This window comes from Microtus ochrogaster, chromosome 1, assembly GCF_000317375.1.
Source record: "Microtus ochrogaster isolate Prairie Vole_2 chromosome 1, MicOch1.0, whole genome shotgun sequence".
NCBI lineage: Eukaryota > Metazoa > Chordata > Mammalia > Rodentia > Cricetidae > Microtus > Microtus ochrogaster.
In genome coordinates, this window is record NC_022009.1 from 77,405,802 (window position 1) to 77,429,545 (window position 23,744).

The 23,744-nt window shown below is 36.2% G+C and overlaps 1 protein-coding gene across 9 annotated transcripts in view; it reads right to left on the minus strand.

Annotated features, from left to right (window-relative positions):
- Dgkb (diacylglycerol kinase beta) overlaps positions 1-23,744 on the minus strand; it is a 594,132-nt gene that overhangs the window by 352,467 nt on the left and 217,921 nt on the right. For all 9 annotated transcript variants that reach the window (XM_013347831.2, XM_013347829.1, XM_026782456.1 and 6 more), the window contains 3 exons: positions 19,235-19,351; positions 8,660-8,733; positions 3,410-3,484 (listed from right to left, as the gene is read on the minus strand). In XM_013347831.2, the coding sequence (XP_013203285.1) occupies positions 3,410-3,484; positions 8,660-8,733; positions 19,235-19,351 (266 nt within the window). The remainder of the gene's footprint in view (positions 1-3,409; positions 3,485-8,659; positions 8,734-19,234; positions 19,352-23,744) is intronic.

The following is a 23,744-nucleotide window of genomic DNA, read 5'->3' on the forward strand; positions in this document are numbered from 1 at the left end:
AGAGAGAGAGAGAGAGAGAGAGAGAGAGAGAGAGAGAGAGAGAGAGACTAAAGAGGATGACAGACACAGTATAGATAAAGGGACACATAAGTGATAAAATGTGCTGGATAAGTGGATCATTGTTCTGTGTTCTGAAGTAGCACAAAGCTTTTTTTGCGTTTTAAATGAAACAAAAGCACAGTATATGTTCTTTCCTTGACAGAGTGATTGTGAAATGGGCTTCTTTGAATTCTACTGACCACTAATGCAATGAACAAGAACTCATATATTTGTTACAATTGACCAATTTGAAAAAAAGAAATTTATTTATTATTATTATTATTATTTTGAATAAATCATCTTCCCCTTTCCTTTACACCCTCAATATCATCCCCCAAAGTTTCTATAACGTAAAAATTTTCTCTTTTATTTTCTGCTTAAATTACAATACATTGTTCTATTATAGTTTTACTAAATATCCTTTTGATGTGCTATAGAAATTTCATTTTCTTAAAATAAGATATCACTTACATAAATTTATATTTGGAGGTGTGCTTACATTTTTCTGCTTGCGTCTGTCTAAAATGAGACTCAGTGGGCAGGAAGGAAAAGGAACTGCTCTCACAGAGTTTCCAGAGAACACTTCCAGCGTGTGTGATTGTGCTTGTCACTGTTGCGGACATGCAATGCTTTTGACTACCAACATTTCTCTTTCCCTGTCTTTGAAGAAACAATTCACTTCGACAGCTAATAGAATGGAAGCCAATATTCCCCACTGCATACTAGACCAGACTATAGCAAGATAAATGTGCATGTTTTGCTAGGAGGTTTGCTTTTGGTTTTTTTTCAGAGAGCAACAAAACCAATCAGAGGCAGCTGCTCTGAGCAGTGGTCTGCAGGGCAGTGATTTTGATTTCTTACACTGTCCTGTCTCCTATCTGTTCTCAAACTCCTGCATTCTCCCTTTTTCCCCAATTCAGTAAACAACTTCACAATTTTTCCATGTTTTCCTATAACAAGGAGGCTGTGTACCTGTTGCTAGCAAGTCAAGCACAGGAAAGAGAAAACTATATAGCTGATCAGACATGCACAGTGAAATGATTATAATGTATTTCACCTATCAAATTACAGAAAAGTAAGAACTGCAGAAGATCATCATATTAAAATGTATTGAGAGAAACACATTATATTCTTTCATTGGAAATATATATTGATTCAAACTTCTTAAGTAAATTTTCGAGGAAATGACATTAAGACTGACAACACTATCAAACAAGACATTTTACCTGTTGTGACTTATTCTATAAAATTATTTCAACACACTTTCAAAAATAAACTTAAGTTCATAGGAATATTCTTGTAATGTGGATTTGGTAATGTTTGGTAATTTACATTTAAGACAGTCTAATTGATCAACAATAATAAAATTGCTAATAATCTTATGGATTGTTATTCATCGCTTATAAAAACTGAATACAAATATCTACACAAATGAAAAATTGCCCTCCTATTTTCTTTCAAGGAAGAATATGAGAATTATAATTTATATAACAAACAAAGTTTATATTTAAACTTACATGAGCATGTTTATGTAATATAAACATGTTGATGTTCAAACATCACAGGGAGACATATATATGTGTGTGTGTGTGTGTGTGTGTGTGTGTGTGTGTGTGTTACCAATGGATATCTACAATAGATTGGTCAGGAAGATAAACAATGGAGGAGCTGAAGCAGAAGGGACGTGACTTTTCCCGAAGTGGTAATGTTTGTAGCGAGGGTGTAAGAAATGGAGGATATCAGGATACATCAAATGGAAAGAGGGAAACAAGCATGTAATAGTGGAAGAGAATTAAAATGACAAAACCTTACAAAAATCACGATTATTACAATGATCCATACAAATTAAGCATATTATTGCTAACTCTCAGTTATATTGCCACCCAGAGTGCTGCAGATGAGTGTTATTTACTAAAGCTATGCTACACAGTGATATGTCTGGAAGCATTGGCACACTTAATGTCATAGCTCTCCTAGGAAGTCAGTATCATTCATCTCTATGTAGGTGAGACAGTGAAGGCACAGGCACACAGAGGCTAGGCTGTCCAGGATCCAGCTAGGTTGACTGAATCAACATTTCAAAGGGTTTTCCTCAACCAGTCAATGTAGGTGAGACAGTGAAGGCACACAGAGGCTAGGCTGTCCAGGATCCAGCTAGGTTGACTGAATCAACATTTCAAAGGGTTTTCCTCAACCAGTCAGAATATGCTACGTCTGTGAAGTACAGAGAATATTCGAGAGCAAAGAAAAGCATGATCTCAGGAGTGCTTATGAGTCAGCCTCCTGACATGTCCTGGCCTTGATGCTGTTTGTCAAGACTTGCTGCCTGTGACCAGTTGTGAACCTGTCTAGCTGGCAGGATATATTACTCGACAAGCCTGCCACCGATGGCAAATAGGCTCCATCGGACACTATTCCGTGTTTGGAAACCTGTCCTGGACAGCAAGCAATAAGGGGTATAAGAAAACAACTGTTACAATTGTGGAGAATATGATAATCATGCTTTATTAACACTAGTTTACACAAACTGTTATGGTACAAATTTTATTCAATTTTTAAAAGAACAAACCATTTTGGTACCTAATTTATAACTCTTGGGAAACAGCCTACAGGACTTATTTTAAACTCTACTCATGTTTGTTTGCTTTTGTTTTTTACAGGAAACACAAAAGCTTATTCAGCTCCTCTCTGCTTTGTGTGGGTCTAATGTTTACCGCCACACTGATAGAGAGAAAGGAGGTCACTGGAAGAGGATGACGTTAATAACTTAATGAGGCCAAAGTAATGATAATTTAGTTCAGTCTATATTTATTTCATCAAAAGTACATGTTTCACGTTGGAAATATAATTTTATTCCGCTATGCCTTACCTAGTAATAAGAAACTATATTATAAGAGAGTGGTATTCATTAGATGCTTCAGATAATAAATGAGAAAATTACATTATTACTTCTAGTCTTTGTTAATTAGTTTCTTGTTTCAGTCTGCAACAAATCTATTCTTAATACTAAACCAGTAAAAGACAGCAGTTCCTCAAACAAGGTTCAGCAGCTTTAAATCTTGCCCTGTGTGTGTATGTGTGTGTTTATGTGTGTCTGTGTGTGAGTGTGTGATGAGCATGTGTCTGTGTGTGTGTGTGCGATATTATCAGTACTGCTTATACTAGAAAAGATCCAAATCTGAAGTGTGTTGCTAGCTATTTTGAAGAGCATCATGTGTTTTTGCTCTTTTGCTGTAGGTACCATCATTTTTTTTCACATGCTGAGCGCTCCGCAGAAGTTAGTGACCTTTCTGGACACATCACACAGGTTATTTCATTAGTAGCTATGAAGTGAGTCAATGACAATGAGGTTATCCTCATGCTCACTTACCCTGGCATTGGTCCATTTCCAGAAAGGCTGTAAACCTGGCGAGGGTTTAGTAGATACTGGAATTTTCTGTAAATCCTGTAAATGTGAAAACATGGAAGCCAGGGAATGTAGTAAAGACCAATCGTGATTTTTCAGAAACATTACAGACCTAGTGCCGAAAGTGTACAGGTTAGTACTTAATGGTATTTGATAAATCCATCCTTTATAATATCAGACATACAGCACTCAAAGAACTAGTGGATCTCAAAAGAAAGGAAACAGACACGAAGGTAATACAGCTTGAAGTCAGAAATGATGGTCACACTGCTATCATGCAGCAAATGCTAACCCTCCATTACTTCATTAATTACCATTAAAAATGGAGGCACACAGGCCAGGTCCATAATTAACATTTGAGCTCATTCCCATGCAGTGAGAAAGGAGGGAGGAAATCTTGTTCAAATGAACAGTGAACTAACTAACTATGGTAAACGGACTAAGGCAAAATATTGTGGCTAACTAAGGCGAAACATTGTTGCTAACTAAGGTAAAACATTGTTGCTAACTTAGGTGAAACATTATTGCTTATAAAAATGAAACATTGTTGCTAGCTAAGGTGAAACATCATTGCTAACTAAGGTGAAACATTGTCACTAACTAAGGTGAAACATTGTCGCTAACTAAGGTGAAACATTGTTACTAACTAAGGTGAAACATTATTGAACTCAACTTTTTATTTTTAACTTTGGGTAGGAGAATGTTCATGAAAATAAAAAAAAAACTTCAAAACCAAAAAAAAAAAAGAAAAAATAATTCAGTATAAAACTTTTAATTATATTCTTGATAGATGGCTATGTGGAATATAAGCTTCTCTCCACAGATCTCAATACTGGACCTAAGTAATAAAGATTAAAAACTATCCCATATGCAAGGTAGGATTACACACTTTATAATATACATTCCTGGAAGAAAATAACATAGTCCAGTTGTTATACGTGAACATTTCAACTTATAAATCTGCCAAATTATTCTAACAGGCTAATTTTAAAGACTTTACTTTCTGAAAGAAACTAATATTTTACCCCATCTTTAAATCTACAAAAAAGGAAAAGAAAAAGAAAAAACCTTTTTACCTTAATTTATTATGTTATGTAGTGACTTGAGTCATTCTCTGTTAGTTCCCTTTCCTGCTCTGTGACCAGAAAGGTTAGACCAGTCCTTTGCCTTTAAGGGAGAGGTGTCTTTCAGCTCTGGATGTTTGTTCCCACTAGTACCTAGTCAGTCACCTGGTACTCTTCAGACCCCTTCCTTCTGAGCCAACTTTCCCCTTAACTATATCCGTGTTGAGATGCTCCTGGTCGGCACCATGCCCTTTCACGAATCTGCTTTCTCCTTTACTCATCTGGTGAACATCTATTTATGTAACACCCAACACAGGAGTACTTATTCTGAGATTTCTCAGTTTTCATGGATATTTCCTCCTCTGAACTTTCATGGCAACATATTTTAAACCTTTCTGTGTTAACACTCTTCATGTGGTTTTGCAAAATGTGTGTTGACATGTCCCCCATCACAAACCTCTGTCTTTTACCCTGGTGGTAAAGGTGCTAGTGGGGTTTGGATGTGACCAGCAGGAGCCATCTGAATAAGCGATAAGTGAAAAATTTCACACCTGTTGGCTATTAAAGGAAATTTTGTGTGGATATATAATTCTGTGACATATTGCAATTTATCCAACCTATCAAAGTAAAAAAAACGGCAAAAATATAAAAAAAAAAAAAAAGGAGACATCTCTATGGAGTCCTAGTCTGGGAGTTACCGCTCACAGGAAAATTGTTCACATTCTGAATAGGTATCTTTTAAAACATCTTTTCACATTATTTGTCAAATCTTTTATTCTTTTGAGAATTACACACATGTGTGAAATGTGTAAAATGAAACATGAGCGTCCAGATCCTGTTTCCACTCACTGGTTTTATTAATGAGGCCAGTGTAGCTTCCAGTGTTCCTAAGTATACGCATGTGTCTTTGTCATTTAAATGTTGAACTTGACCATTAAACATGAATGTAATTGGCCCTGAGAGCTCCTTTGGAATTTCTAACAGAGGGCTTAGCTACTGCCATGCTCTTGAGTGAACACTGTTTCTGCTCCCACAGGCAAAGTCTTCCTCTTTAGTTTGAGCACAATCTCAGAAGGCATGAGCTCAGTGCCAAGGAAAAAGAGGGCTTCTCTTAACCAGCTACATCTGCTGACTCCACCCTTGGGATCAATAGGGACATCCTCATCCATGCATCCTTCTCCTCTTCAGGTGCTCTTATTGTTCTGTAAGATCGCCCATAATTCATTTGGTAATCCCCATCTGTGCATTGCTATGGAGTCATCCACTGGATCGTGTGCAACAAGTCAGGTAGCACAGCCTCAAGATAATGATGCCCAACCGCCAGCTGCTGTCAGCTGATAATAGCTACTCAGTTAGATAGTTCTCACGAGTCCCTCCACCATCTATACTGGAATTGAAGCCGGCTGATGTTGTTAGGTCTTCTACAGATAAAACAGCTAGCGTTTTCTATGATATAATGATTTTCTTATTACTAATTTGAATGTTCTAAATTTTCCCTCTTATATGCTTGCTTTGTATATATTTCCAGCACTACATTCAATAGTGATGAAATTGGCATGGTTGTCTTAATTTACAATTCAAAATGGATGCTTTCTGTTTTTCTACATTTCTTATGATACTGTTAGTTCATGAATGACATTGTACTATGCACATTTCTTCTATATCAAATTTCTTCCACATTTTTTCATCAAGTGTGCTAAATCTGGTTGGGGAATAATCTTTTTGTACACTGTGAAGATGTGTCTTTGCCAAGGCACCTTCTGAGTAGTTTAATAAAGAGCTGCATGGCCATTAGCTAGGCAGGAGGTATTGGTGGGACTTATAAGTACAGAGACTTCTGGTAAGAAGAGAGACAGCAAAGTCTGCTAAATATGAAATTATTTGGAAACACAGAATGGAATAGGTAATAGCCACATATATTAATAAAAATATGGGTTATTAAGTTAAAAGACTTAGGAACAAGCCTAAGCTATAGGCCAAGTTTTTGTAATTAAGAAGAAGTCTCCATGCCATTATTTATGACCTAGAAGCACAAAGAAAAATCTAACTACAAAAAAATCTCTGCACTTACTGACAAGATAAAAGTGGATAAAAACATCTCTGCAACAAAGGAACATAATCCATGGGATGGGAGAAAGAATTTACAAAATATGCAACTTATAAGGAGCTGACAGCATTCATGATAATATAAAAATCTGAAAAATTCTAATTAAAATCAGAAATATAGCTAAATATATATTCTCAAAAGAAGACTTATGAATGGCCAGTATGATGTATAAAAAAATACAACAAAGCTCATCATTGCAACAAACTTTTAGGGAAAAGCAAGTGAAAACTACAGTGAGAGATCACCGGACTCAGTAAGAATGGCTATTATTTCAACTGGCCATGGAATGATGTGGATGTGGATAAAAAGCATCCTTTATCTGTAGGTCTCAGTGACATACTGTTAGTGAGTATGAAAAGAGTAGTGGCATACTTCAAAATCTTAAAGATGGAAGTACTGTTTGATCCACTAATAGATATGTATCAAAAGAATTAAAATAATGTTAAGGAAGCACCTGCACCCCATGCCCACTGCATTATAGCTTACAACAGCCAAGGCCAGGAACAACCAACATGTCCACCATCATAGGAGCAGACACACGTGGTACAGACTGAACTGTGAACGAGCAGCATGAAAGCCTGTAACTTTTGTCACCACATGTATATACACAGATGTTAGTTAAGTGCAATGAATCGTGCAAACATAGATACGAGCAGCATGAGCACACTTGTGGGATAGAAACACAGTGATCTCAGAGGTGAGAGTTGATTGTAAATTATCAAAGGCAGTAATGATCACAGAAAGGGGGCAGTTGTGGAAAGGTCGGTAAATGGGCACTCGGGTTAGTTTCACAGGAGCAAAACATTTTGACGCGCTAGTGCCCAGTTAAACAACAAGAGATAATGGACAACTTCATTATGCTAGAAAAAAGATTTTTCAGTTTGATAAATATTTGAGGAGATATGTTTAGCCTGATTATAATAAACAATGTATTAAAAATACCACAAGAAAGCCTATTAACATTTACCATTTCCATCCTTTTATTATTTCTGAAATAAATTGAATTACTAAGGTGTGTGTAATAAATTAAGCCTTTCAAAAATGTACTTTTGCAATATTACTTAATTTCTACTTTCATGAGTGAGGCAACTGATCTCTCTAATGAAATTTGTGGAGATTTAAAGTAGGAGTTATTATTACAGTACATATTTGTCATAGTAAATCATAACTATATGCTATGAAAAGTAAAAGTTAATATTTCATTCAGTGAAAAGATAGCGTCATTTAATCAAAACAACTCAAAAGTTAAAGGACATCAGAAAAAGTAATTTTCAAAATTCTACTTTAGGGATGGAAATCTTTCTAATTTGTTGTAAACAACAATGGACTCTAATGTACAGTCACAATGTTTGCTTTGACCTGTGTTCATATATGAGATTAAAAATGACATACCAGCAATGTTAAGGTGGGGGTACGTGATTGTATTACTCCTGTCTATACTTGAATAAACTCTTCAGTGGTTTCCTTTTCATATTTTTGTTGCATATTATGAGATAATTATTAATTCATCACAAGAGTAAAATTTAGTAATTTTGGCTTGAATAAATACTAAGATGCCTGACACCGTAGCCTGTTTTATTCATATTAGATATACTGTCCTTACCTACAAACACAGAATTATGAACTCTAAAATGTAGGCTGAAAATCACCATAATATATTTGCCTAAAATTTACACATGAATTCTCTTCCTTGATATTGACTGTGATTTGCTTAGGGTCTACCTGTTAACCGCTTGGAAAACCAACTTCCTTTTAATATTGTGAATCTTTGTCATATACCAAGCCTAAGAGGCAAGATCATAGGTGTGGTAGACAAAATGGAGATATGTGATATTTGGTAGCTAAAATGCTTACAAAAGGCCATTACATGAAAATTTCAAATATAAAAGACAAACTGATTGATATCAGTTTGTAACATATAGGTGTTAGCTTGACTCATAAGAGTTATTATCCTTTGAGAAGCAGTGTTGTTTCCATCATAAAAGTAGTTCATCTTTTCACTTTTATAAAATAGAAAAAACAGACTTGACTTTTAAAACATACCGTTCTCCTTGCTTCCCACCACTTTTGGGGTTGACGAAAACTAGAAGTGGATGCGTGCCAGGAACAGGAGTGATCTAGAAGGAAATACGGAGAAATGATTAGGATGCTGCACAGGGGAGGATGGCTGTCGTCTCTTATCATGGGTAAAAGGCTCACAAAGGAACATTCCTTTAAAGAAAGAACAAGAGGCAAGAGAAGAAAACCAAAAGCTGCAGTTTGTGGAACATTCTGTAAACGATCAACAATCAGTCACTGTAAGAGAAACAAGAATCCGGTTACATACATAATGGCTTCTTTACGAAGAGTTTCCCTACCTTAAAGCTGGTGTTCCACATGGAATCTGTCTCTTTGGGGGCCTCCATCACACCTAGTGTCCTGCCCACACCATCTTACCTTGGTACTTTTTTTCTCGTTTTGAAAACACAGTCCCTGTGGACCATGCCTATTTGCTAAGCAGGGGTCCACTAACTGTTGCTCCCCCTTATAAACAGCGTGGGCAGCGATCTCTGACTCTTCTGCAGTGGATCAAGAAGGGAAGGTGCTTCCTGCTGGAATTTTGCTCTAACAGGAAGTACACATTAACAACACAAGCACATGGACAAATCTGGACTCCGTAGAGAGGTGGCCAGGAACTCAAACAATACTGGCGCTGTGTTGGTACCTTGATAACATGGGACCATTGTTTTAGGTAGAGTGGCAAAGAAATCTTGTGTCTGACTTCACTGTTGATAGGTAGACACCAATAAAAGTATACTGGGTAGAAACACTATTATTCAAAGAATATTGATATCATGCTTAAGTAGAGCTTAGAACAAAAATTAAGACTATTTTAGCAAAAGATTATGAAACCAATAGGATATGTTAAATATTAAGATAGGAAGTAGATTAGGTTATTCTTGATGTAGTGTTTTTTCTCCCCTAGAGATGATTCTTAAATATTTAATGTTACAATTGAAAGCAATCATTTCATTACATTATGCCCTTTCTTGCTCTCTGTTTTAATGGTGCCAGTTTAAATATTCCTTCCTCCAATTCTTCAGTTAAATGGCGTCTTCCTAGTGAGTTTGGGCAAAAAGAAATGTTAAAAGCTCCACATTGGGTAACTGTGGAAAATGAATCAGATAGTCTCAATTTTTCTACGCTAAAACAACTAATTCTGAAATCAGCCTTTGCATCTGCCTGTGTTTTACTTTCCCTAACAAAGAGCATGAAGATGCTTTTGTCCCATTTAACCTCTAACCGGTTCATCAAGGACAGGAGAGCTGTAGGGTCTGTAGTTACTTCCTGTTCCTCCCTGCAACAAATGTGCTCAGTTAATGTGAATGAAGTGGTCACTACCATGAAGCCTGGGACATGATGGTATGAAATAACTGTCAGTTTTACCCATCAAAAACTACATTTCACAAACAAACCAATTCTTCCTTTCTGGGTTAACGTAGGTGATAAATACAATTGAGAAAAATCTCAATTCAGATGTGGCTTTAACAAGTGCTTATATAAATAAAGGGTGCTGGGTAGATGCACCATTAGTTCATCAAAAAAAAAAAAACTACAATGTAGAAACATCAAAGAAAAAACCCTCCCTTTGAAGACTTGTATTCCTTTATGTTTCTTCATATCGCAAGACTGGAACTCTTAAAATTATCTTATGCAAAAAAAAAATAATAATATATGTACAATTTATTTTATTTCTAGGTTTCTTTTGAATTAATATTCATTACTTTTAGACATAAGCATTCCAAAATAAGATTGCATATGTGTGTATGTGTGCATGTATGTATACATGTGTGTATGTAGACATATGAGCATATTTATATGAAGGTATGTTTATGTGTGTGTTAAATGTCTTCTTCAAACATTTCTTTACCTTATTGTTTGAGACTAAGTCCCTACGAGCCTGTAGTTTATTGACTGTTAAGGTCTGGAATCTTCCTGTCTCTGTCCCCACATTATTCATAATACAAAAGTACAGTGCTGTTCTCATATGTTCTAGATGGATACCAGGGTACTGAACTCAAGCCCTCTTTCTTGTGTTGCAGCTGCTTTCTAGACGGAGGCATCTCTATGCTCATAAATGAGAATTTTGAGCAAAGTAATAAAAATTCAAATATTTATGATAATGATTTTTTCTCCAAATTACACAGTTATTATTATATCAGATTATATTTAAAATTCTCTGGTGTTAATAATTCTTTTGAAATATTTTGAAATGCATTTCTGAGATACTGAAAAATTTACAAGCATAAGTATAAATTATAGGCAAGATTGTTAAAAATTTGGTTCCAATTTTCTATACAATTATGAACTAAAAATATATCACAGAAGAGATTATAAAATACATGGTGTTCTGTAAAATAACACAAAATTATATGTGTGTGTGTGTGTGTGTGTGTGTGTGTGTGTGATGTTAGGTGGAGGAATCAGTAAAACGACTTAGAGAAATATAAGAGAACTTGAAGAATTTAGAATGACAATGTTTCACATTCAAGAAAGTAAAATGGCCAAGATGCAAACACAGAAGTAGTAAGTTTGGTTGTACCATTTCTCCCTACACCACTGTGCTGGTGTGCCGTCAGTTACTGTGGGTCTCTGCTCGTTTGATATAGGCTAACGAACCCAGTATTTCCTGTCCCCTCACTGCTGACAGTGGAGAAAGAGTGGCTGTGAGGCTCAGGTGTTAAGGGAACATAGAATGTTTGCCAGACCAGAAAAGCTATTCCAGGCAAATCTGGCATATTTTTCTAGGCTCAGGGAGAAAGCTTTAAAATTGTGTTAACCTTTGCTTCTATAAAAAGAAGGCCTATCTGCTTGAGTAAAAGTGGGTGCTAAGTAGACAGAAGTCTTAGTTTTGAGAGCCAAAGACCTGCAGGGCTGTCTAGTCTTTGTCAAGTTTGACAAGTTAAAACATTTTTTGCTCTGAGAAAAGGAATGGTAAGAATAGAGTTGAATGATCTTCCCTATCTTATTTTCATCGTAGTGGCTTCTGGTGCTTTCGGAACACGGCTGTATTCATATACATACGTGTACAAATATAGATGAGTGTTTAAGATACTGAGCTTCCAATGTCTTGTCAGGTAAGAGAATAAATACTAAGTAGAGAAGCATGCTAATGTCTCCTCTGGTGAAGTGTGCTGGCAGATGCTATGACTGCATCCCCCTGTCCCCAATTCTCCCAGCACACAAAGAGTACATGTGAGAAGACAGTGAGCTGCTGGCTGCCTCCAAATTCAAAGAAGAGACCTCATAATCAACAAGTTTGCCTGTGCCATGCTCTTGGATACCTCAAACCTCAAGCTGTGGGAGAAAAAAGTCTCAAGTATAAGCCATAGCTGTCTGCGGCATTGTGTCATTGCAGACCCAGGATTCAAATACAGAATTGGTGGAGCATGTGCTCTCTAAGGGAAGAAGAGGACCGATCCTCTCTTTCCTATACAACATGGGACATGGAAATTGAGAAGACCTAATGGTGACTTTGAAGATGCCACACACTCAGCACTACTCCTGATAAAAACGTGGAGCTGTTCCTATACCCTACCCCTGCACTTCAATTAAGTGGGACAAAAACAGTGACAGTGATCTTGGCTATGCCACTGCCTTGTTTTTCATTTTTTTAACTTTCTTATGTGCTGCATAATCTAAGTGAAAGACAAGACCGGTGGGGGCTCAGCACAAGATATATATGGAATTGGGCACAATGAGACACTTCATTTTTTTATCAAATGCAATAATACACCTGTTCGCTAAGAAAAAGAAATTAAAAACTTGATAGCAAAACTCTGGAAGAATCTCTATTTTTTCTTCTATTGTGCCCCTGTCAGTCAACATTATGGGCATACTCGTTTTCATTTCCCTGCTTCATAGCTTAGATTGTTGGAGATAAAAGAAGACATGAAAGTATCATTAGATAAGATTTCACCTATTTCATTAATTCAAATACTGCATCCTGAATCCAGACATCTGTCCAGTGAAATTATGTTTCTTTAATCACAGAACTCAGTCTAAAGCAACTGATTTCCACTGTAATGTACAGCATATGTACTCATTCTACAACTTGATATGACTGACACATATGAATAAGGTTCATTTAAATTGTACCTAAACTTTATAAGTACTTTATAATACCTAAAACAATCTCATATTCACAAAGAGTTTCGAGAACTATAAAAAGAGCTTTTACATCAAACCACCTAAAAGTACATTGACAAAATTGTGCATTGTTATTCCACATCAACATTGCCTACTCAGAAGAAAACTTCTCTTGCATTGATTCAATCTAATAATCAAACTCAGAAGTTAATGTACTTCTGGGTTAGTATGTAAGATTTCCTAATGTCTTTCCTCTCTTCTTTGATCCATCTTCTCCCTTCCTTAGCGTGTTTCTTTACTCTGACAAAAGATCTGTTCTCAGAATCACTATTCAGCAGAGGATGAGTGAACGTCTTCTCCTCCTCTATCAGGTTCTGAATACTGGCATTGAGAGGCATTATCATCACTACCATTTTGTGAAGTGCTGGGTATCCAAGTACTGAACACCAGCTCAGCACTCTGTCAACTGAATCTCATCGTTGACCCTTGAGTAGTTTCTTTGACATGAAGGATATCATTAGGAGAATTTGTAAAATAAAAAGGATCTAAGGACTACAAAACCGGTGTGTATCAATTCTTGTATTTAATATATCCTTTAGCAACGGACTTTTTGGAGGTTATAATATAATTACATCATTTCACCCATCCGTTTCCTCACTTTGAACCCTCCCATATATCCTTCCTTCTCCCTTTCCAATTCATGGCCTCTGTTTTATTAACTGTTATTCCAAGCATTACTATATATGAACATGCATACATTTCCTAAATACAACCTGCTCAGTCTGTTCGGTGTTACTTGTATGATTATTTTCAGGCCTCATCATTTTGTATCAGACAGCCAATCAGTGTGCCCTTCCCTAGGGAAGACTATCTCTCCCACTCTCAGCATTCCCTAATTCCCCAAAGATTTTGTGTAGGGTCGAGGCCCCTGGGCCTTCTGTTATTAATTTTCAAATGCTTATTGTTATTGTCCCTGTTCAGCTCATGCTGCCAGCGATCAGGTTAGTGGCAAGCTATAGGTGTACCTACTGTCATTAGGAGAACACACAATCATTTTTTTTTATTAAAGATTTCTGCCTCCTCCCCGCCACTGCCTCCCATTTCCCTCCCCCTCTCCCAATCAAGTCCCCCTCCTTTATCAGCCCAAAGAGCAATCAGGGTTCCCTGACCTGTGGGAAGTCCAAGGACCACCCACCTCCATCCAGCTTTAGTAAGGTGAGCATCCAAACTGCCTAGGCTCCCACAAAGCCAGTAAGTGCAGTAGGATCAAAAACGCAGTGCCATTGTTCTTGAGTTCTCAGTAGTCCTCATTGTCCGCTATGTTCAGCAAGTCCGATTTTATCCCATGCTTTTTCAGACCCAGGCCAGCTGGCCTTGGTGAGTTCCCGAAAGAACATCCCCATTGTCTCAGTGTGTGGGTGCACCCCTCGCGGTCCTGAGTTCCTTGCTCATGCTCCCCCTCCTTCTGCTCCTGATTTGGACCTTGAGATTTCAGTCCGGTGCTCCAATGTGGGTCTCTGTTTCTGTCTCCTTTCATCGCCTGATGAAGGTTAATATTCAGGAGGATGCCTATATGTTTTTCTTTGGGTTCACCTTCTTATTTATCTTCTCTAGGATCACGAATTATAGGCTCAATGTCCTTTATTTATGGCTAGAAACCAAATATGAGTGAGTACATCCCATGTTCCTCTTTTTGGGTCTGGCTTACCTCACTCAGGATAGTGTTTTCTATTTCAGTCCATTTGCATGCAAAATTCAAGAAGTCATTATTTTTTACTGCTGAGTAGTACTCTAATATGTATATATTCTATACTTTCTTCATCCATTCTTCCATTGAAGGGAATGTAGGTTGCTTCCAGGTTCTGGCTATTATAAACACAATCTTAAAGAAAACTATTGAATCCTCTTGTTTCTAACCTTTTCCTACCCCTTCTTCAGCAATTTTCCCTGGAGTTAAACTGGTTGCAGGTCCAGTTCAGCACCTCCTTGCCTTCAGTGATCTCATTTTATTTGATCTTCCTGAGTACTGTCAGACATGTATTACTTCAAAGTCCATACTCATTCTTTCCCCCAACTTGTCTATTTCCTTGTTGGTCTATTTATTCGGTTTATATCCTTTGGCATCAGGAATTTCTCATCAACCACAATCACCCAAGGTCTTCAACATCTCAGCGGATGTCAACTCTGCCATTTTAGTCACTGCCAGTTCCATATAAACTATCCCTTTAGTCCTGATTTTACCAGTTTGATTCTGTTCTCAAAACATTCTCTACCTACAAAGCTCAGAGGTGAGCCGTGAATCCTGCAACGTTTCATTGCTCCTGGCAGTTGTGCATTGGCTGGGCAATTCTCTAATAAACTAATCTTAACAGGAGTGAGCCTTTTAAAATATACTGTAAAGTCACACCATTTCTGCTCACATCCAAAGGCAATGTGCTCATGAAAGCTTTACAGGACTTAGAACACCTAGTGCCTGTTACTTCTCTGAAGAACCATCTACAAGGTTCTCTGTTGACTGTCTCTAGCCTTCAGGTTGTCGTTGTTTTAAAGCTTAGTGGATATATTCTTCGCAGTGCCTAGAAATGTCCATTTCCCGTAGATCCAAATGGCTAATGATCCTGCCAGTTTGAATTAGTTCTCCATATATTACCTTCTGGCTCTCTTCTTTAACTATATACGACTCCAAATTTTTGATCTAATATTGTCTTCCTTAGCTCTGTCTTCTATATTACTTATAATATAACATATGTATGGAGAGATGAACTCAATTAAAAAGTTACAGTTTTTTTTTTTTCAAGATACGATGTCTCTGCATAGTCCTGGCTGTCCTGGAATTCACTGTAAAAGAGACTAGCCTTGAACTCAGAGAGCTCCCTGCCTCTGCCTCCTGATGCTCTGATTAAAGGCATATGCCACTGTCGCCCTGAAATCTGATGAAAAGTTATAGTTCTTAAAACTATAGAAGAATAACCTTGTACATAAACAGGGAATTAGAATGACTATGAAGAACCAGTAACAGTCAGTGAGATTAGGGCATTGTACAACCTGATCAAAGAAATGAACTGTCTTGTATACATGCTCAGTAGTGTCATAGTGCACGTGTTAATGTTTAGTTTATTTGTGATTACGAAGCATAAAGTTAGAAAGTTAACAGGGTAAATGAATAGTCTGGAAGAACACACCAGTTGGAATTTAGATATTAAGTATTAAGGTCTCTTTGTCACAGAATTGAAATCTTAAAAGAGATTCTTTCATTCTACAGTCATGCTTTTATTCAGAAATATACATAATATTTAGGATCAAGATAAATGCCTCATAATAAAGTTTAACCAATTGTTGTTTGTCCTTATTCGTTCACACATTGGATTATCCTCGTTATTATTAAAGTTCTTGCATGTTAAAACTGACATTTCCATTCCATTTGATACTGTGTTTGAAGAGTAAACCTATGGTGTGGCAATGACAAAGACAGAGTGCCAAGCCACTGCTATCTGAAGTCCCCTAGGACTTGGGTTAATTAATGAGACTCATCCTAGGGTTATGCATGATCTATTACTTCCTCTAATTAGAAATAATAATCCTGATCATTATACTGGTTAGCTGAAAAGGAGGAAGATGAATGTGCCTAACTATGATTAATCTTCTTTACGCAGTGTAGATCTCCCCTGTCAATGAGTTACCTGCAAACTGGGCTGCAACTCAATGCTTTTCCATGGCATAGGCTTTTTAAAGCTGGCAGAAAATTAATTTTCTGCTATATATTTTTACCTTATCAGAAACAATAATTATATTGTTTCAAAAATGATAAGTCACCACAATATACTTTCTGTTTTGCATAAAATAATTAAGGTTTGCTTCCATTTTTCTGTTCTTTTTAAAACCATGTGAGTTCCCACATCCAAAAAGAACTCAATTATATACAGGATAATACATGAATTTAAACTAAAATATTTTTGAAACATGCAGTTTTATTTATTTGCAACTGTTTTGTCTAAATTCATGTCTGCATTTACCAAGTTACAACTTGGACTGATAATTTCGCATGTCATCCTTGTTATGAACAGTTATTATTACCTTAGAACCAAGAGTAAAAATGTTGATTATCTGTGTTTTAATATGATTATCCCTGTTCATTGAAGGCTGAAAGTTAAATACTTCAGCTTTGTCTCAAATAAATACTAAAATATAGCTTACATTATATAAATAATGTATAATACATTAATTACACATAAAATATTTAATATAACAAATAAACATTAAAATATAGTATATCACTGCATCATATACACCTAGAATGCCGCACACACCATGGAATTCTTGCATTATGAGAATGTTCAAATTTGACTATTTAATCAGAGAGCACAGACATTATCGTTCTAGTGAAGAAGTTACTTTTGTCAGACTTAATACAAAATAAGAATGCATGAAAGAGCATAGTGCTCAGACGTTCACCACTTACTTATAGGAGTAGAACACACAGAATCTGAGCAAAGCATTCCTCAGTTAGACCTGGCCCTACCACTGACTAATGGCAGGGACTTGGGAAGTTTTCCAATTCAGAGCATGAAAACAACAGTTTCTAAAATGGCAACAGGTAGTATGATGGCCCCATGTTCCTGCTAATTGAGAGAATTATGAAATAGATTCAAACTATACAAATATATGTAAAATAGTGCCCTAGTTCTTGTGTTCTCATAAATATTAGCAAATGATCCATGCTTGTTTTTCATGAGGAGAAATATGTACATAAGCATGCATTAAATACACTTAAATTTGCAAACTGAGATTTCAGACAAAAACCCAGAATGATAGAACATTTAAACTAATCAGTCTATCATTTTTATATTAGATTTAAGTTTTATTTGTGCTTGGCAAAAACCTATGGGATCACACAGTAAAATTTTGCTATCAAAATTGTGGACAGATTTCAAATTTGAAATAAGTCACATGAGATATTATTAAACACATGGATATGATTTCTAAAAATGACTCTCAGACATAGTCTTTCATGATTGAATATTATATACATGAATATAATAACTTTTGTTTAAAATTTCTTTTTTTTTTGAAGAAGGCATATATAAGCTTTTATTGGAAGCTGGTGATTCACAAGTTCCTTTTCTTTCTTTTTTTTTAATTTATTTATTTATTGAGGATTTCCGCCTCCTCCCCGCCACCGCCTCCCATTTCCCTCCCCTCCCCCCGATCAAGTCCCTCTCCCCCATCAGCCTGAAGAGCCATCAGGGCTCCCTGACCTGTGGGAAGTCCAAGGACCGCCCACCTCCATCCAGGTTCAGTAAGTTGAGCATCCAAACTGCCCAGGCCCCCCCAAAGCCAGCACGTGCAGTAGGATCAAAAACCCATTGCCATTGTTCTTGAGTTCTCAGTAGTCCTCATTGTCCGCTATGTTTACATTTACATTTAATTACTCAGGAAAGTTCCTATTTGTAATACATCTTATTAGATTGCAAAAATTAACTCATTGTCAATAGGTAAGCAGTGATTAAGTACCATGAACTTTTCGACATTCTAATTCAAGGAATTATTAGACATATTATGCTTACTCTTAACTGTGCTACTTAAGAGATATGAAGTATGTGATACTTAGTATCACAGACAAATTAGCAATTGTATAAGATAATATCATTAACTAAATCTGATTAAAATTCATATGTATTAGAATCACAAGTGCTGTATGCAAATGTATGCCATGGTCATCCATGAGGTCAGCAGTTGCTAACAAGCCTGAAATTTCCAGTACATTAAGAAAAGAAGAAAATATAATTCAGAGAAGCACATAGGTGAAAAACTGAAATAATCTCACAGTTACAAACATTAAAATGTTGGTGGATAGAATGAGTTTTTTATGCCTAAGGACATAGCTATAATTTATAAATTTGTAAAATATGTCAACAACTTCTCTTTGTCTAAACTAGAAACATGTATGATCTTTGAGTTTAATTTAAGATGTAGAAATATGGATATATGCACTTAATACCCTCATTTTTATTATTTTATTTAAAAGAAAAATTTTCACACAGAATGTATATCTTCTTTCCTAAAGGCAGAACTTCACAATCAACTCTTCAAAATCAGACCCATACAACATATGTGCATGTGTGTATACATATGCATGTGTATGTGTGGTGTGTGTGTGATTATAACTGGATAGAGACATACAATATGTGTAAATAACACATGTACAAACTAAATTTATATATTAGTTCTAACTTTCAGATTCACAGATTTCTTGCCAATTTTATTTTAAGTGGAGACAGCATTATAAATGATTAATCTATCCAGAATGTCATTCTGTCAATCAAGTACAAGAATGACATTTTGTTAAATTAGTAATGAGCTTTCTAAAGAAGTCAACTGAGATAATATACATGATGAAAGAATGTGTTGATAACTGAACATATGCCCTTCTCAGAATATGAAAGTAACAAATATGACTGTTACCTTGATTTGGCCTTTGGAAATCCTTACCTGCAAACCTTGTCCATCCATAGTAACAGAGTTAGCTCTTTGCATTTTGTTCTTGTCTGTCACTTTGTTTGGCTGCTGAGAGCTGCTCTTTTCCTTTTTAGCTGTTGACTGCCTTTCCTGATAAAAAGAAAAAAATATAAAACATATTTGATAAATTATATTAAAAATTAAAAGCAGAAATGGTTTGATAAAGGGGGTCTTTTAAAAGACCGTGATTATAAACTTGAGCCCAAATAACTAACCTGGAATGTGTTGTGAAAAGTACAAAATCTTTTTCTTTCTACCAAATCAATATATTCCATAGCAAGATGATCAAAATATTATATCATCGTTAAAGAACCATGGGGAAGAAATTAAAATTGTAATGATGCAGAGGCACCCAGTATCAGAAGTATATAAGAACTATTATATGTGAGAACTTACTACTTTCATTAGCAGTAGAATAGATTAAAATTTAAAGATTTTTATAAGTATTAAAACAGTACTTATAAATACATTGAAAATTATTTCTAAATTAATGATGGATTTTGAAGCTACTATGTACATTAAAGATTGTACGTATTGGGAAATTAAGTTTCTGTGCCTTCTACTTCTTTGTTACCATAACAAATTCAAAGGACAAGTACACACACACAGTGTGTGTGAATGTGTATACAGAGTAGGCATTGCTTGTTTCTTTCCTCTGATCTCTCTTTTTATTCTTTTAAAACCAATCAGTAATTTTCCCCCACTCAGCTTTTATTCAGATCATCAATAAACTTCTCATTGACACATTGAATGACATTCTCCTCTCCGTAAACACAGCGGTGACAGAATGAATGTCTTCCGACTTCTTGAGCTCATGCCCCACTCTGCTTGAGGACACCGATTGTCCTATCTCTCAAGACTTCACTATGTGTTGTACCAGTCTCATTTGCTTATTCTTTATCCTCCTTGGGATCTCTAATAAGTCCCTTCCTTGCCCTAATCATCTTGACAGCATATACTTGTTTCCAAAGTAACTTCATTCCATCCCAAGCCTTTCAACATCACTTTTATGAAGATGTCTTAAAGCACAACTTCAAATCATGTGTCATCCCAAATATTAGCTCTTATACTCAAATGTCCTTTCAGTATCTCTGTGTATCTAAAACACTTAGCGTTCCTTGAGCAACTACACACTACCCATCAAGGACTTAAACAAGTAAAATACTATCACTATCATTTTTTTCTCTTATTTTTTTTGTAATTATCTCCTAGTGGATCAACATCCTTTTATCCTTGACTTCCCATAGTCAAGACTCTACAGTCTGACACACGCTTTTCTGCTCTGTGCAGTGGCACTGGCATCCTTATTGTTCCTGGTTAACAGTAACCACCCTTCTAATTCATGACTTCTGCAACTGCTTTTCACTCTGTGGAAAAAAAAATGACTTTGAATAGCCTCGGCATTCTGGTCTTAGACCTGATAGTAAAGAGGCTTCCCTATTCCTTTAAGCTTTGTTTCAATACTAATTTTATAGTTGTCAAGTTTTAATCAAAGTCCCATATAGAAGAGAACATTTTCCTACTGATAAACACAGACTTTAATCACTGCCTGATAATAACCAAGATAAACAGATAAAGAACTGAGTAAGAAATACGATTTAAACACTAAAGTTTCTAAAGTTTATTAACCAGTGCATTTAGAATTCTTGGGCAATATCTAGTTTCAATAAGTAACAATCTGCTAACTGGTAAGTAATGTCTGGCCATGGGCACTTTACTAGTTGACTGCCCATGTACCTTCTATTACTTTCCCATGTATATGTCATATTAGCTCTAGATACTTACTAATGTGGGATTTCACTTTTGTAATTTGGAAAGACATTATTATGTAGCTTTAAATACAATGTTCTTTTTATCTTTGAAGTAAATAAAGGATACATATTTGTCCTTGTATATATATACATTAGAATATATATGTTACAACTTTTGCATTAAAATAGTAATCAATATAGTTAACTGACCTTGCAAATTGACTGAGTGTATTTCTGGTAGAACTAAAAGTGGATGGGGTATTATGATTCCTCTCATTCAAATTCTTATGCTGCCTTTTCATGTAATGAAAATGCTGTTTTTTTTTTATAAGCATAACTTCTGTGAAAGTTACAGCAACTCTGATTACTTTTGTAAATTTCTTTCCAAAGCTTAAATGTTACAGATTTACCCACAGGTAGTTCTCAACAATACAATGTGTACGAAGGCTCCGTTATGGGGTAAGATGAAAAATTGGGAAGCGTGGGTAGAATTACTCCTCTGCTGCTTAGACATCACATCATCCTGAGCTCCTATACAGAACCAGGACGGCGTCACTCAGAGTTGTCTAGACTTACTAGGAAAAAAGTCTGTAAATTCTTGAGCACGGTACTTACTTAGAGTATGTGCCCTCACAACTCAAAGTAAAAATAAATTAAAATGGTGTGCTTCCCCTTCAAGAGCACGCTGGTATTGCTATTAAAAAGTCAAAATGGTTTAAAGACCTTAATATAAATCTGACTATGCTAAATCTGATAGAAAAGAAAGTGGGAAGTAGCCTTCAATGCATGGGCACAGGAGACCACTTTCTAAATATAACCCCAGTAGCACAGGCACTGAGAGTAACAACAAATAATTGGGACCTCCTGAAACTGAAAAGCTTCTGTAAAGCAAAGGACACGGTCAACAAGACAAAACGGCAGCCTACTGAATGGGAAAAGATCTTCACCAACCCCATATCAGACAAAGACTGGGTTTGACTTTAAGCTGCGGTTTCATTTTTTTTCCAGCTTTTTGAGCTGTAAACCATAAATTAAGACAAATATCCTTCTGTCAGATAAATTCTCCTAGATAATAAAATGTGGTAAAAATTACTGCTTTAGTCAATAGAAATTATTCAAACATTGAAAAGAAATACTCTAAAAGTCCACGAAAGAATATAGAACATTTAAGCACAACGTGGAAAATAAAGTTATTGATATTTGAGCATTTTCAAATATCAACTACCTGTGTTTGCTATGCAGACATTTGAAACACAAAATTCAATGTTTGTGTTTCTCAGACTCCAGTCACAGAACAAATCTTGGCATGGGAATGTATTGTATGCGAATTCCCGGAGAATAATCATCATAATAAGCAGAGCAGAAAAACCAGGCAACACTCACAGAAAACAAAATGATGGAATAAATGAAATAAAAAGACCTCGCTTTAAATATATGCTCTACAAACATGCCTCTTCTGTCCCATGCTGATTCTAAGAGGCGACGTGTTTGTACCTGGGTGAAAACTGCTGCCTCTAAAGAGATGTTCATGACAATAACCAAGCCCGCCGCTATCGATTGCTCCACAGCTATGAGCAATGAGGGATGATTACCTCCAGCGGGAGTCTCTCCTTTCTGTGCAATCTCAGCATGAAAGGCAGGCAACCGCACTTCACTTGGCTTCATACAAAGCCACAAAGAGGAGCTGTCTGCAGTTAGCAGCAGCCATGACTTGGGTCTCAGACCTTGCCACAATGCAAGTGGTCTGCATGGGGTTACCGCCCCTTCCTAGACTGCAGCAAGGCTATGAAAAGTCACCCAGAAAAGCAGTGGTCTTAACCCATCTTTGCATATGCGCGTTTACCGTATTTAAGGACTCCTCTCCATACATCAGGGCTCACAAATTTAACAGCTTGGAGACACTAATCAGTTCCAAAAAAACAACACCACAGCTGTACCCGGCTTTGTGAGAAACCTATTCTACAGATTAACTATTTTACTGGACAGGATTACCCCCAAAGAAACCAAAGCCTTGAAATCTACCAGGAATCCTGGGAAGTTATAGCAAAATTTAGTTGATTGCTGCAAGTCTTAATTAAAATTAATTACAAAAGCACAAATTAAAGGAATGGTATAAAGTCTAATGATATCAATCTCTTATTAAATTCTTAAATTTTAGGTTTATTTCTTTAATTTTATGTGTATGAGTGATTTTACTCATATATGTGTGTGTGTGTGTGTGTATTGTATGTGTGTGTGTGTGTGTGTACACAACACATGTGTGCCTGTAGAGGTCATTTGAGGGAGTCAGAAAAGGGTGTCAGATTCCATGGAACTAGTGTTACAGAGGGTTTGTGAGCTGCCGTGTGCATACTGGGAATGGAACCTAGGCTCTCTGTAAGAGAACATGCTTCTAACCACTTAACTGTTTCCTGCCCCCACTTCTTAATCTAAACAATCATTTCATTCATTAAAGTAACTCTGGATAAAGGCATATGTATTGGATTTAGAGCCCAATCCATGCATTGTTGCTTGTAATTATGCAAGCTTTAACCTGCTATTCCCCACTGCAGCCACCATCTATATCACCTTAGAAGTGGGAGGATTTCTCACAGGATAAGAAGAGAAAATGGAGACACTACTATTGGTCTAAAACAACAACTGAATAAGTGACAGTAATTTGAGAGAATGAAGAAAGCCTTACTACACGCTGTCGCTAAGTTCACATCTTACTGAAACCTTGCACTGTACTA